A 14009-nucleotide genomic window follows, 5' to 3' on the forward strand; every position below is an offset into this window, starting at 1 on the left:
GTAGGATATTAGCAGCCTTTAATAATTTTATGAATATGATAGGGAATGTACTTCTATTTAGTGAGTTGAAATATCTTTTTTGAAAAAAAAACTTTTTTAAAAAATTTATTTTATTGAGGTATAGTTGATTTACAATATTGTGTTAATTTCTGCTCTACAGAAAAGTGATTCAGTTATACATTTATACATTCTTTTTCATATTCTTTTCCATTACAGTTTATCACAGGATATTGAATATAGTTCCCTGTGCTGTACAATAGGACCTTATTTATCCATTCTATATATACTAGTTTGCATCTGCTAATCCCCAACTCCCAGTCCATCCCTCTCCCACCCGCTACTCCCCACCCTGCTTGGCAACCACAGTCTGCAAGTCTGTTTCTATTTTGTAGATAAGTTCATTTGTATCATATTTTAGATTCCACATACAAGTGATATCATAGGATATTCGTCTTTCTCTTTCTGACTTAGTTCGCTTAATATGATAATCTGTAGGTCCATCCATGTTGCTGCAAGTGGCATGATTTCATTATTTCTTGTGGCTGAGTAGTATACCATTGTACATATGTACCATATCTTCTTTATCCATTCATCTGTCGACGGACACCTCGGCTGCCTCCATTAAACATGTATGCTTTTTTTTTTTTTTTGCGGTATGTGGGCCTCTCACTGTTGTGGCCTCTCCCGTTGCGGAGCACAGGCTCTGGAGGCGCAGGCTCAGCAGTGATGGCTCATGGGCCCAGCCGTTCCGCGGCATGTGGGATATTCCCGGACCGGGGCACGAGCCCGTGTCCCCTGCATCGGCAGGCGGACTATCGACCACTGCACCACCAGGGAAGCCCTAAACATGTATTCTTTATTTGCTTTTTGTTTTGTGGTTTGCTTATGGATTTCTTTTGCCTACTTTAAAATTAGGTTGTTAGGGTTTTGTTTTGGGGATTTTTTTGGAGTTCTTTGTACAGTATGGATATTTAGCCTTTTGCCTGTTATATTGAAAATATCACTTAGTTTAGCTATTTCTTTTTTTTTTACATCTTTATTGGAGTATATGCTTTACAGTGGTATGTTAGTTTCTGCTTTATAAAAAAGTGAATCAGCTGTGCGTGTATGTATATCCCGATATCCCCTCCCCCTTGCGTCTCCCTCCCACCCTCTCTATCCCACCCTTCTAGGTGGTAACAATGCATCGAGCTGATCTCCCTGTGCTATACAGCTGCTTCCCACTAGCTCTCTGTTTTACATTTGTTCGTGTTTATATGTCCACGCCACTCTGTCACTTCGTCCCAGCTTACCCTTCCCCCTCCCTGTGTCCTTAAGTCCATTCTCTACATCAGCATCTCTATTCCTGTCCTGCCCTTAGGTTCTTCAGAACCTTTTTTTTTTTTTAGATTCCATATATGTGTGTTAGCATACAGTATTTGTTTTTCACTTTCTGACTTACTTCACTCTGTATGACAGTCTCTATGTCCATCCACCTCACTACAAATAACTCAGTTTCATTTCTTTTTATGGCTAATATTCCGTTGTGTATATGTGCCACATTTTCTTTATCCATTCATCTGTCGATGGACACTTAGGTGGCTTCCATGTCCTGGCTATTGTAAATAGAGCTGCAGTGAACATTGTGGTACATTAATCTTTTTGAATTATGGTTTTCTCAGGGTATATGCCCAGTAGTGGGATTGCTGGGTCATATGGTAGTTCTATTTGTAGTTTTGTAAGGGACCTCCATACTGTTCTCCATAGCGGCTGTACCAATTCACATTCCCACCAGCAGTGCAAGAGTGTTCCCTTTTCTCCACACCCTCTCCAGCATTTATTGTTTCCAGATTTTTTGATGATGGCCATTCTGACTGGTGTGAGATGATATCTCATTACAGTTTTGATTTGCATTTCTCTAGTGATTACTGATGTTGAGCATCCTTTCCTGTGTTTGTTGGCAATCTGTATTCTTCTTTGGAAAAATGTCGATTTAGGTCTTCGGCCCATTTTTGGATTAGGTTGTTTGTTTTTTGATATTGAGCTGCATGAGCTTCTTGTATATTTTGGAGATTAATCCTTTGTCAGTAGCTTCGTTTGCAAATATTTTCTCCCATTCTGAGGGTTGTCTTTTCATCTTATTTATGTTTTCGTTTGCTGTGCCAAAGCTTTTAAGTTTCATTGGGTCCCATTTGTTTATTTTTGTTTTTATTTCCATCTCTCTAGGAAGTGGGTCAAAAAGAATCTTGCTGTGATTTATGTCATAGAGTATTCTTCCTTTGTTTTCCTCTAAGAGTTTTATAGTGTCTGGCCTTACATTTAGGTCTTTAATCCATTTTGAGTTTATTTTAGTGTTTGGTGTTAGGAAGTGTTCTAATTTCATTCTTTTACATGTAGCTGTCCAGTTTTCCCAGCACCACTTATTGAAGAGGCTGTCTTTTCCTCATTGCATATTTTTGCCTCTTTTATCAAAGATAAGGTGAGCGTATGTGCATGGGTTTATCTCTGGGCTTTCTGACCTGTTCCATTGATCTGTACTTCTCTTTTTGTGCCAGTACCATACTGTCTTGATGACTGTAGCTTTGTAGTATAGTCTGAAGTCAGGGAGCCTGATTCCTCCAGCTCCATTTTTCTGTCTCAAGATTGCTTTGGCTATTCGGGGTCTTTTGTGTTTCCATGCAGATTGTGAAATTTTTTGTTCTAGCTTTGTGAAAAATGCCATTGGTAGTTTGATAGGAATTGCACTGAATCTGTAGATTGCTTTGGGTAGTATAGTCATTTTCACAATATTGATTCTTCCAATCCAAGAACATGGTATATCTCTCCAGCTGTTTGTATCATCTTTAATTTCTTTCATCAGTGTCTTATAGTTTTCTGCATACAGGTCTTTTGTCTCCTTAGGTAGGTTTATTCCTAGGTATTTTATTCTTTTTGTTGCAATGGTAAATTGGAGTGTTTCCTTAAATTCTCTTTCAGGTTTTTAATCATTAGTGTATAGAAATACAAGAGATTTCTGTGCATTAATTTTGTATCCTGCTGCTTTACCAAATTCATTGATTAACTCTAGTAGTTTTCTGGTAGCATCTTTGGGATTCTCTATGTATAGTATCATGTCGTCTGCAAATAGTGACAGTTTTACTTCTTTTCCGATTTGGATTCTTTTTATTTCTTTTTCTTCTCTGATTGCTATGGCTAAAACTTCGAAAACTATGTTGAATAATAGTGGTGAGAGTGGACAACCTTATCTTGTTCCTGGTCTTAGTGGAAATAGTTTCAGTTTTTCACCATTGAGGACGATGCTGGCTGTGGGTTTGTCATATATGGCCTTTATCATGTTGAGGTAAGATCCCTCTGTGCCTACTTTCTGGAGGGTTTTTATCATAAGTGGGTATTGAATTTTGTCCAAAGCTTCTTCTGCATCTATTGAGATGATCATATGGTTTTTCTTCTTCAGTTTGTTAATATGGTGTATCACATTGATTGATTTGCGTATGTTGAAGAATCCTTGCATTGTTGGGATAAACCCCACTTGAACATGGTGTATGATCCTTTTAATGTGCTGTTGGATTCTGTTTGCTAGTATTTTGTTGAGGATTTTTGCATGTATGTCATCAGTGATATTGGCCTGTAGTTTTCTTTTTTTGTGACATCTTTGTCTGTTTTGGTATCAGGATGATGGTGGCCTCGTAGAATGAGTTTGGGAGTATTCCTCCCTCTGCTATATTTTGGAAGCGTTTGAGACTGATAGGTGTTAGCTCTTCTCTAAAAGTTTGATAGAATTCATCTGTCAATCCATCTGCTCCTGAGCTTTTGTTTGTTGGAAGATTTTTAATCACAGTTTCAATTTCAGTACTTATGATTAGTGTGTTTATATTCTCTGTTTCTTCCTGGTTCAGTCTTGGATGGTTGTGCTTTTCTAAGAATTTGTCCATTTCTTCCAAGTTGTCCATTTTATTGGCATATAGTTGCTTGTAATAATCTTTCATGATCCTTTGTATTTCTCCAGTGTCAGTTGTCTTCTTTTTCATTTCTAATTCTATTGATTTGAGTCTTCTCCCTTTTTTTCTTGATGAATCTGGCTAATGGTTTACATTTATTTTTGAACTGGTCTTTATGATTTCTTTCCTTCTGCTAACTTTGGGGGGTTTTTTGGTTCTTCTTTCTCTAATTGCTATAGGTGTACAGTTAGGTTTTTTATTTGAGATTTTTCTTGTTTCTTGAGGTAGGATTGTATTGCTATAAACTTCCTTCTTAGAACTGCTTTTGCTGCATCCCATAGGTTTTGGGTCTTCGTGATTTCATTGTCATTTGTTTCTAGGTATTTTTTGATTTCCTCTTTGATTTCTTCAGTGATCTCTTGGTTATTTAGTAGTGTATTGTTTAGCCTCCATGTGTTTGTATTTTTTACAGAGTTTTTCCTGTAATTGATATCTAGTCTCATAGCATTGTGGTCGGAAAAGATACTTGATACAATTTCAATTTTCTTAAATTTACCAAGGCTTTATTTGTGACCCAAGATATGATCTGCTCTGGAGAATGTTCCATGAGCACTTGAGAAAAATGTGTATTCTTTTGTTTTTGGATGGAATGTCCTATAAATATCAATTAAGTCCATTTTGTCTAATGTGTCATTTACAGCTTGTGTTTCCTTTTTATTTTCATTTTGGATGATCTGTCCATTGGTGAAAGTGGGGTGTTAAAGTTCCCTACTATGATTGTGTTACTATTGATTTCCCCTTTTATGGCTGTTAGCATTTTTGCCTTATGTATTGAAGTGCTCCTATGTTGGGTGCATAAGTATTTACAATTGTAATATGTTCTTCTCGGATTGATCCCTTGATCAATCAATTTTTTTTTCCCTTGATCATCATGTAGTATCCTTCTTTGTGTCTGGTAATAGTCTTTATTTTGCCTGGAATTCTTCTGAGTCCTTTACATGTATTATTTCATTTAATCTTCACTGTTGTCCTCTTTACTTTATGGATGAGGTAACTGATGCAAGAAGGTTAAATAACTTGTTTGAACATGCAACTACTAAGTGGTAGAGCCAGGATTTGAATCTAAAAATGCTGATTTCAAAAATATTACACTTAGCCTTTACACCATCTTTACTTACAGCTTTTTAAAAATGTAAAAGTCTGAAAATTTTAAATTTGATATAAAACTCATTTTTTGTTTTTTAAAGAATTGAAGATATTTTTGAGAGGCTATGATGATTTTAATACAAATATTCCTTTAGGAATAGTAACACAAACACATATATAGATGTAGATATAGTGCTGTAATGTATTAATACCAATATTCCATAGAATTTGGGGGTCATTTATCCTGTTTCTATTTAGAACTGACCTTCAGTAGCATATTCCTCTCTATTTCCTTCTTCTACTGATTACCATAATAATCCATTAATCTTCCTGCTGCCAACCATTTTGCTTTAATTTGTCCTCAGCAGTTACTGGAATAATCATCCTAAGTACAGTTTTGGTCATGTCACTTGCTCCTTTGTTTGGAAACTTTTGGTAGGTCGCATTTCTTGCCGAATGAAGGGTAGGCTGTTTCTGTAGCAGGGTGTTTGAAGATTTGCACAGCTCTGCTTTACATTTACCTTTCAAGAATTATCTTGAGCAGCTTTTCTTGATACTTACTGCATACTGCAGATAAATGGGATAATTTGTTTTTCTTCTTTTGAGGCCATATTCTCCTGGCTTCATACTTGGATCAGTTAGTGTTCTGAATCAGTAGAAGAAGCTGACTGGATGATTGAGCAGATGAGGAATTTATTTAAGGGCATTTGGTTAACTCAGAATTTTTGAGGAGGGCTGGAGAGCCAGGCTTATGGTTAAGCTTCCAGGTAATATACCTCAGTCACCTCTGAGAACTGGCACCCTCCAGCCCCACTGGAGGAAACCACCATTGCTGCCCAACTGCTGCCACTTCTGGGCCAGAACTTGGTTTGGCCACCTCTGCTGCTGTCATTGTTGGGGGCTAATGCCTCTGTTGTTGCCAAATGTGGTAGCTCCACACTGAGACTGTTTTCTCATGTGACTCACTTCCAAACAAATCTTGTGCAGGTCCTTCTGAATGTCTGTATCATAGTTGCAGAGTATGTTGGGAATTTAAGGTCTAAAATTTATTTTGGGAGGTTGGGCTTGTAATGTGGGAATTTTCTTGAGTATGAAAAGGTTCTGCAGAAGCTGATGGGAAACTGTTACATGGTAAATGTCTACTATATTACTTTTTCTTGTATTCTTTCATCTATAATGTTTTTCCCCTTTCATCTCCAGGTGAATAAATTCTGTGCAAAGACCTATTGGAATTCCATTTTTTAATTAGTTTGCCTGGGTCTTTCTCATCTGAATTTTCTTATGACTTTCTCAACATTTCTTTTTCTATTACTTTATTTCTTCAAAACAGTATCAAAGCTCACAACTAATATTTAAATATATTCTGTTATGAGTCAAACAACATGGAAAGATACAGAAAAAACTGTAAAAGTTGCCTTTCACCACCCACCTCCTCTCCCCCTACATTTCAAATCGCTATCCCTTTTCTAGATATCATGTGATAAAAATGATAATCTTTGATTTTAATTTGGTACTTGATAGTAAGTCCATTGAGTATAGAGGCCCTTATTTATCCTTTGGGCTTCCGTAGAGCCTACTACAGCTGTTCCTATGTGTAGGGTAGTATTATGTGAAGGCCTGACCTACAGCAGTAACTATGTAATCATTTTGGAAGTAAAAATGTACAACGTGGGCTTCCCTGGTGGTGCAGTGGTTGGGAATTTGCCTGCCAATGCACAGGACACGGGTTCGAGCCCTGGTCTGGGAGGATCCCACATGCCATGGAGCAACTAAGCCCTTGAGGCACAACTACTGAGCCTGCGCGTCTAGAGCCTGTGCTCTGCAACAAGAGAGGCCGCGACAGTGAGAAGCCGCGCACCACGATGAAGAGTAGCCCCTGCTCGCCACAACTAGAGAAAGCCCGCGCACAGAAACGAAAACCCAACACAGCCATAAATAAATAAATAAATAAATAAATGTACAACATGGGGATTTAGTAAATGTGCAGAGAAAGATAGGAATCAAAGTAGACTCCAAGTGTTCTAGCTTGGGAAATATATTATTGATGATGCCATTAAGGGAGATTGGGAGTGTAGGAACTACTCTGTATCTGCAAATATATTGCTAGAACACTTTCTGATTATTTTCCATTATTGCAGGAGCACCTTTACCCATATTCTAATTTGAATTGTAGTTTGAGAGGTGCTAAAATGTTCATATTGGGCCTCTATTTCCACAGTTGAGGAAAGACACTAAGAGATACGATTTTTTAATAAAGTTGTGTCTGAGGCTTCAGTGATAGATCATGAATAAGACCTTTCAATGCAGAGATGGATTTTTCTTTTAAGGCACAATACTTAGATTAAATAGCATGAATATAAACCTGTTTCCCAGTCATTTTTCATCTGTAGATGGCAGATGAGCATATATTTTGTTATGTATCCGTTTTTAGAAAATGATATTTGAAAGTATGTTTGATTTGTTTCAGATAAACTTAAAGGAGTAATAATAGTAACAATAATAAGCCCCTCATTTTGATGAAAGTGCCTCTGAAAAACCTGTGCTGGGAAACCATGTTCAGATTTTTGTTTTGGCGTTTTACATTTTGCCTCTTTTTTTTTTTTTCTGTTAATTACAACTAATTTGGCATTCTTTTTTCTTTCCAGATCATTCAACTTCAAGTGGCACATTATCTTTTAAGCCTAGTCGATCGTTGGTTACTCTTCCTACTGCCCATGTCATGCCATCTAACTCCAGCACTTCAGTTTCCAAACATAGGGAATCATTGACATCAGATGGCTCAAAATGGAGTATAAGCCTTATGCAAACATTGGGAAACCACAGTAGGGGAGAGCAGGACTCTTCACTAGACATGAAGGACTTCCGGCCTCTCCGGAAATGGTCATCTTTATCCAAACTCACTGTCCCAGGTAACTGCAGCCAGGGTGGCATTGTGCACACAGAAGAGTCAAGGAGAGGTTTAGAAAAGACAGGGAGAGACAAGGCTTTAACATCACAACTAAGGACAATTGGACCTAGCTGTTTACATGACAGTATGGAGATGCTTAAGCTAGAGGACAAGGAAATAAATAAAAAACGACCATCAACTCTGGACAACAAATATAAATTTGAGAGCTGCAGCAAAGAGGACTTTAGAGCTTCTTCCTCCATTCCTAGGAGACAGGCCTTAGACATGACATATAGTGCCTTACCTGAAAGCAAGCCCGTTATGACAAGCTCAGAGGCTTTTGAACCGCCGAAATATTTAATGCTTGGTCAACAAGCAGTAGGTGGAGTTCCCATTCAGCCTTCTGTGAGGACGCAGATGTGGCTTACTGAGCAATTGCGGACAAACCCTTTGGAAGGTAGAACTACAGAGGACTCTCACAGTATAGCTCCTTGGCAGCAGCAGCAGATTGAAGGGTTTCGACATGAAACTGAAACACCAGTGCAGGTAAGGCTCAAAATCTAGTGTTTGCTTCCCTCCAGTGGATGTTATGAGTACCAGCGCACTTGAAGTAAGCATATGACAGTGTGTCCATAGGCACAGGTTGTTTTGCTTTTCCTTTCCCCTACAGGATAATAAGCATAAATGTTATAAACTCTAAAAGTATTGCATTGGTAAACAAAGCTTAAAAAATATTTGAGACTCCAAATATTTGAGGGGCTTATTTTGGAGTAACACGGAACTCCAAATATTTGAGGGGCTTATTTTGGAGTAACACGGAAAACTTTAAACCTTTACCTGCCTTGGCCTTTATTTTCCTTCTCATTTTTTTAATGGGCATAAACATAAACAAAGCAAAAAATACTCAATTCTGTTTCAATACTTGAAACAGAAACAAAGGAGCTGGCATGGTATAATAGAAAGAACATTAACTTGGGTGTATGAAGGCTTGGATTTTGTTGTATCAGATTCAGAGTCTGGATGATTCTCTACCTGTCACTTAATACTTAGTATCTCTGGGCCTGAGTTTTTCTTTCTTTCCTTTTTTTTTTTTTTTTCCTGAATTGAGATATAATTGACATATAACATATTAGCTTCAGGTATATAACATAATGATTCAATATATGTATATATTTTAAAATGATCATCACAGTACGTAGTATCCATCACCATACGTAGTTACAAAATTTTTTTCCTTGTAATAAGAACTTTTAAGATCTACTCTTAGCAACTTTCAGATATACAGTACAGCATTATTCACTATAATCACTATGCTGTACATTGTATCCCTGTGACTTTTTTATTTTATAACAAAGTTTGTACCTTTTGATCTCCTTCATCCATTTACCCACCCTCCAGCCCAAGCCTCTGGCAGCCACCAATCTGTTCTCTGTATATATGATTGTGATTTTTTGTTTGCTTGTTTTAAAAACATAATTGTCTTTCTCTGTCTGACTTATTTCACTTAGCATAATGCCTTCAGGGTCCATCCATGTTGTCACAAATGGCAAGATTTCCTTTTTATGGATGAATAACTTTCCATTGTTTATTGTAGTATTCCTTACACACACACACACACACACACACAGACACAGACACAGATATGGCACATTTTCTTTATTCATTCATCTACTGATGGATAATTAGGTTGCTTCCATGTCTTGGCTATTGTCAGTAAAGCTGAAATGAACATAGGGGTGCATATATATTTTTTCGAGTTTGTGTTTTCACTTTCTTCAGATGGATACCCAGAAGTGGAATTGCTAGATCATATGGTAGTTCTCTTTCTAATTTTTGAGGAACCTCCATACTGTTTTCCATAGTGGCTGCACCAGTTTACATTCCCACCAACGTGTACAGGTTTCTTTTTTCTCTACATTCTTGTCAACACTTGATATTTCTTGTCTTTTTGATAATAGCCATTCTGATAGGTGTGAGGTGATATCTCATTGTGATTTTGATTTGAATTTCCCTGATGATTAGTGATGTTGAGCACCTTTTCATGAACCTGTTTGCCATATATATGTTTCTTCTCGGTTTCTACATCTATAAAATGAGAAGGTGTAACTAAAGTCATTTATAAAGCTTTGGTAGTGGTTGGTATGTATTTAGGTTTATAAAATAGATGTGCTTATTTTTTTTAATTAAATTGAATGTCAGAATTTATTAATCATTTTAAGGAAAACATTTTACAATAATATTACATAAAAGAAAAATGGTGTGTACCCCCAATGTAACATGTAAATGTTTAAATTTCTTGATCTGGAAATGTTTTCTATTCCATGGTAATTTTCTACAGCTCATTTTAACTGGGAAACCAATTATCTGTAGAATTTTTCATAAATTCTATCATCCAATTTTTTTTCGATTGCCAGAATTTTCTGAAACAAAGTAATTCCATTGAAAATTGTAAAATTTCCCTAGAGTAAAAACTTAAAATTGCTAATCGTTACAATTACTAATAAAAAAGTAACAAAGATTAAAGGAATATATTCTATGAAAGGATAAGGAAATCACTTACCTAGGAACCTCACAAATCTGAGTGCAGTTCCAAAACATACACATAACCTAATGTGCTACATTCACAGGAGAACCCTTAACACATCGCATGTGCCTTCTTTACTCTTGTTTTGGACATAGTTCTTATCATCTTGATTATATATATTTAAATTGCATAACCAAACAGAAGTATCATTATGATGTGTGAATTACAAATCAGAAAAGAGCAATTTAACCAGATTTATTTGTGATTTATCTATTCAAGCAGTTGAAAGATAGGAGACCTAATTTATCAAATACTACCATATTTTAGTTCTCAGGTGCTTGTGATTATAGGAGAGCAGGGTTCAAGTAGTTGTTTCTGCAGCTGGTGTCTTTACACAGAAGTGGAGCGGCCTCGGGTGGTGGGGGGAGGGGCTGAATGTTCTGCTCCAACCTGCAGAACGGTAGGTGCGATAGGGAGGTAACTGTGAGAGTTGAGTGAATTTAAAGGAATAAGTACTAATTCATTCCTTCTTCCATTCTGGTGGGAGGACCCGCTTCTGTAATCGAAGTTTTCCCCGACCTTGAAGCAGTGCAGAGAGGGTAGGGAGCTTGGAGGTGCTTTGTGGAGAAAACTAATTTTTAAATTTTCTTGGTGCGTTGGTACAGGAAGAAGTCTATAAGGGACAAAACTTGCTTGTGCTTGGGAAACCCTACTTTTTGATTAACCTTCTTTGGGATGGTCTCTTTATAGTGCATTTAAGTTTCATAGTAGAAAGATGAAACCAGGTAAGGAAAACCTAGACACTTTAATTGCAGTGTTTAAATGACCGCTTCTCTTCTAATTCTCTTGGACTACTACAGAAAAAAAATTCTAAATACCTTCTCCTTGGAGCCTCTAAATACTGTATTTTAAAAGTGGTCATCTTTGTCTTAAGTCTCTTTAAAAACATTGATTTTCTTTTAGTCTAATTTTTGCATAAAGGGAAGAGGCTTAATAATAATTATCCCATCTCATAAATTGTGAGAATGTGTATGATTTTCAAGGACAACTGCTTGTCACCGTGAAGAAAAAAAAAACACAAAAACTATTTACAACAAAGAAGAGGAATTTGGCTGAGAGTCACAATCTAACATCACCATAAATTTATCTAGAACTTTGTAGCTGTCAGAGTGTTTTATCTCAATTGATCCTCAGAACCTCCTTTCTCCCTTTACACCCTCAAAAGTTTAGTATTGTAACATGGAAGTGTCACTCCTCTTAGAACTCAGTTCTAAATAATTACTGAGCCAGCCTCACAGTCTTATGTGCATGGTGTTCTTTGATTCCCATGGTTTCCTATTAAATCAGCTAGAGTGTAGGTGATGTGGAACTCTGAAGCGTTTTCCCTTGTGAATGAAGAGAAGCCATCAATGCCCTCAGTTGATTAGAGTATAGGCCTCCATGTGCAATGTCCACCACAATCTTTGGTTCGTTCCTCTGTTCTACATTTGCTGCTCTCTTTCCACCTTCCCCAAAAGCTGTCTAACCCTACATGGACTATGACATAAGAGAAAAACAAACAGCAAAGTCTTATCATCTTCTCTTTGGAAAGACTGTTTCCCATTCCAGGACCCTTTTGCATTTCCCTTTTGGGGTGGGGTGAGAAGGGATTGGAGGATGCATACTTCTACACACAGCAGTGTCCATTGGGTCCATATAAGCTCACAGTGGACCCCCCAGACAGAAGTGAAGAAGTGTTCTCTTTATTGACAAAGTAGTTCTTCTTTTCTCTTATATTCTGTAGGATCTTTCTGAGTTCTGGGTTGCAATCATTAAGAGGAGGAAGATAAAATTTTGTGCTTGTTTTAACCAAGGAGAGGCTTGATCAGCCAGGATATTGGCACCTAATGATTTCAACGTATTTTACTGGAAGATTTCTCCTATATAAATAAAAAATATAAATATTTGGTAGAATGACTTAAAGCTAAATGACTTGCTTTTTGTCTAACATCACATATAAATGAAAGGTTTTATTTTTAATGTGAGAGCATTTTGTGTATTCTATTACATTCTCTGAAAAGAAAGTTTTCTTTTTTTTATTCTTATTTTTGCACCCTGTTTTGTTTTTAACTTTTTTACTGTTTAACATAATATAGCACAATTGCATTGAAAGATGTGGACACTGTGACACTCTCAATAGATAGGATACGACATTCACTAGCTAACTAAAATGCATATAATTGATTTTTGTATACATGTTTTAATGAATAAACTTATTAATATGTTTGGCTTTTTTCAATCTGTCATCTTTTCTGTATAGTACTGGCATATAATTTTTAGACATTTTAAAGTGTGCTGTTACTTAGAAGAAGAGCAAATGTTTTTGAAATTTTACCATTTTCTCGCTTTTCCAGAACTCAAAAATAATCAAAGGATAAATAACTTCTAGACAGGAGGAAATTCATTGTTTTATGTAGGTCTGCCCTCTTGTGTCTGTACTAGGAAATCTTGATCTTATTTTATTTGGGGAAAGTCACTGAAAACAACCTACAAAATCAAAACTGCTTATAATTAGATTGTTTTATGGTCATATCAATCATGAGCAATTTCACTGAGTTCAAGAAGGTTCATTTTAATGTAGGTTATTTGCATTAAATAAACATTTTGGACGAGATAAAATAAAAAAGACAACATTAAACATTTAAGAATTAGTTCAGTTTTGGTACCCTGTAAAGTAAGATTAGAGTTTATTCTACAGTAGAAAGTATTTGAGCATTTGGTATTTTAAAATGTTTAAATACATAGTTCATTATATCTTACTCTTTACACATCATGATAAACAGAATAAATAAGTTGCATTTAAAGAATGGGTTTTTGTTTTACAATATAATCTAAGGTACATTACAATATAATCTAAGGTACAGTATTCTGTAATCCTCAAGTATAAGGTTTTAATTTCTGTTAAAGGCAGAATGAAAAACAAAAAAATTCTTTATTTCTGTTTGACTTAGGAAAAACTCCATAACCTCACAGCTTATGGTTTGAAGTTGATGTTGTAATGAGCAACATAATGAAAAGGATAGAACTTATTATTGTAAAATTTCCACTTATTTTTTAAGATCATTGCAGCTAATTACAGAACTTGGTTATTTTTTGCATGGGTTATTATTGACACCAGTGGAGTGAATGCATTACTTCTTGTTTATAAGCTCTTCTAGTTGATGTTAGGGATATCCAACCCATAGATGAGGTTTCACTCAAGAAATCCCTCTGTTAGTAAGAAACCCCTTTTCCCTCTGTTCTCAGATAATCAGTGAACCAAAATTTTCCCCCTTCCTGTCTCCAGTACCCCTCAGGGATTCAGAAAAAACTTAAAAGCAATATTTCCTTCACTATTTTCTTAGTAGCACTTGTGTTACAAACCAAGGTCAGCACTGACTTTTCCAGTTCTTTTAGCAACCATATTTTGGCAAATCGTAGGAAATTACATATTTTCTACTCCTTTAATAATTACTATATCGCTAGTATGTCTTGAACGTAAGTTAAAATTATCGGA

General features: G+C 36.2%; 1 protein-coding gene across 1 annotated transcript in view; it reads left to right on the top strand.

The window, feature by feature from the left end:
* The window catches only part of CEP85L (centrosomal protein 85L), a 155652-nt gene that overhangs the window by 48103 nt on the left and 93540 nt on the right, over positions 1-14009 (top strand). Inside the window, exon 3 of the mRNA XM_027087762.1 lies at positions 7709-8496. Coding sequence (XP_026943563.1) covers positions 7709-8496 — 788 coding nt within the window. The remainder of the gene's footprint in view (positions 1-7708; positions 8497-14009) is intronic.

Source organism: Aethalodelphis obliquidens, unplaced genomic scaffold, assembly GCF_003676395.1.
Source record: "Aethalodelphis obliquidens isolate GAN/ISIS:26980383/991018 unplaced genomic scaffold, ASM367639v1 scaffold3, whole genome shotgun sequence".
NCBI lineage: Eukaryota > Metazoa > Chordata > Mammalia > Artiodactyla > Delphinidae > Aethalodelphis > Aethalodelphis obliquidens.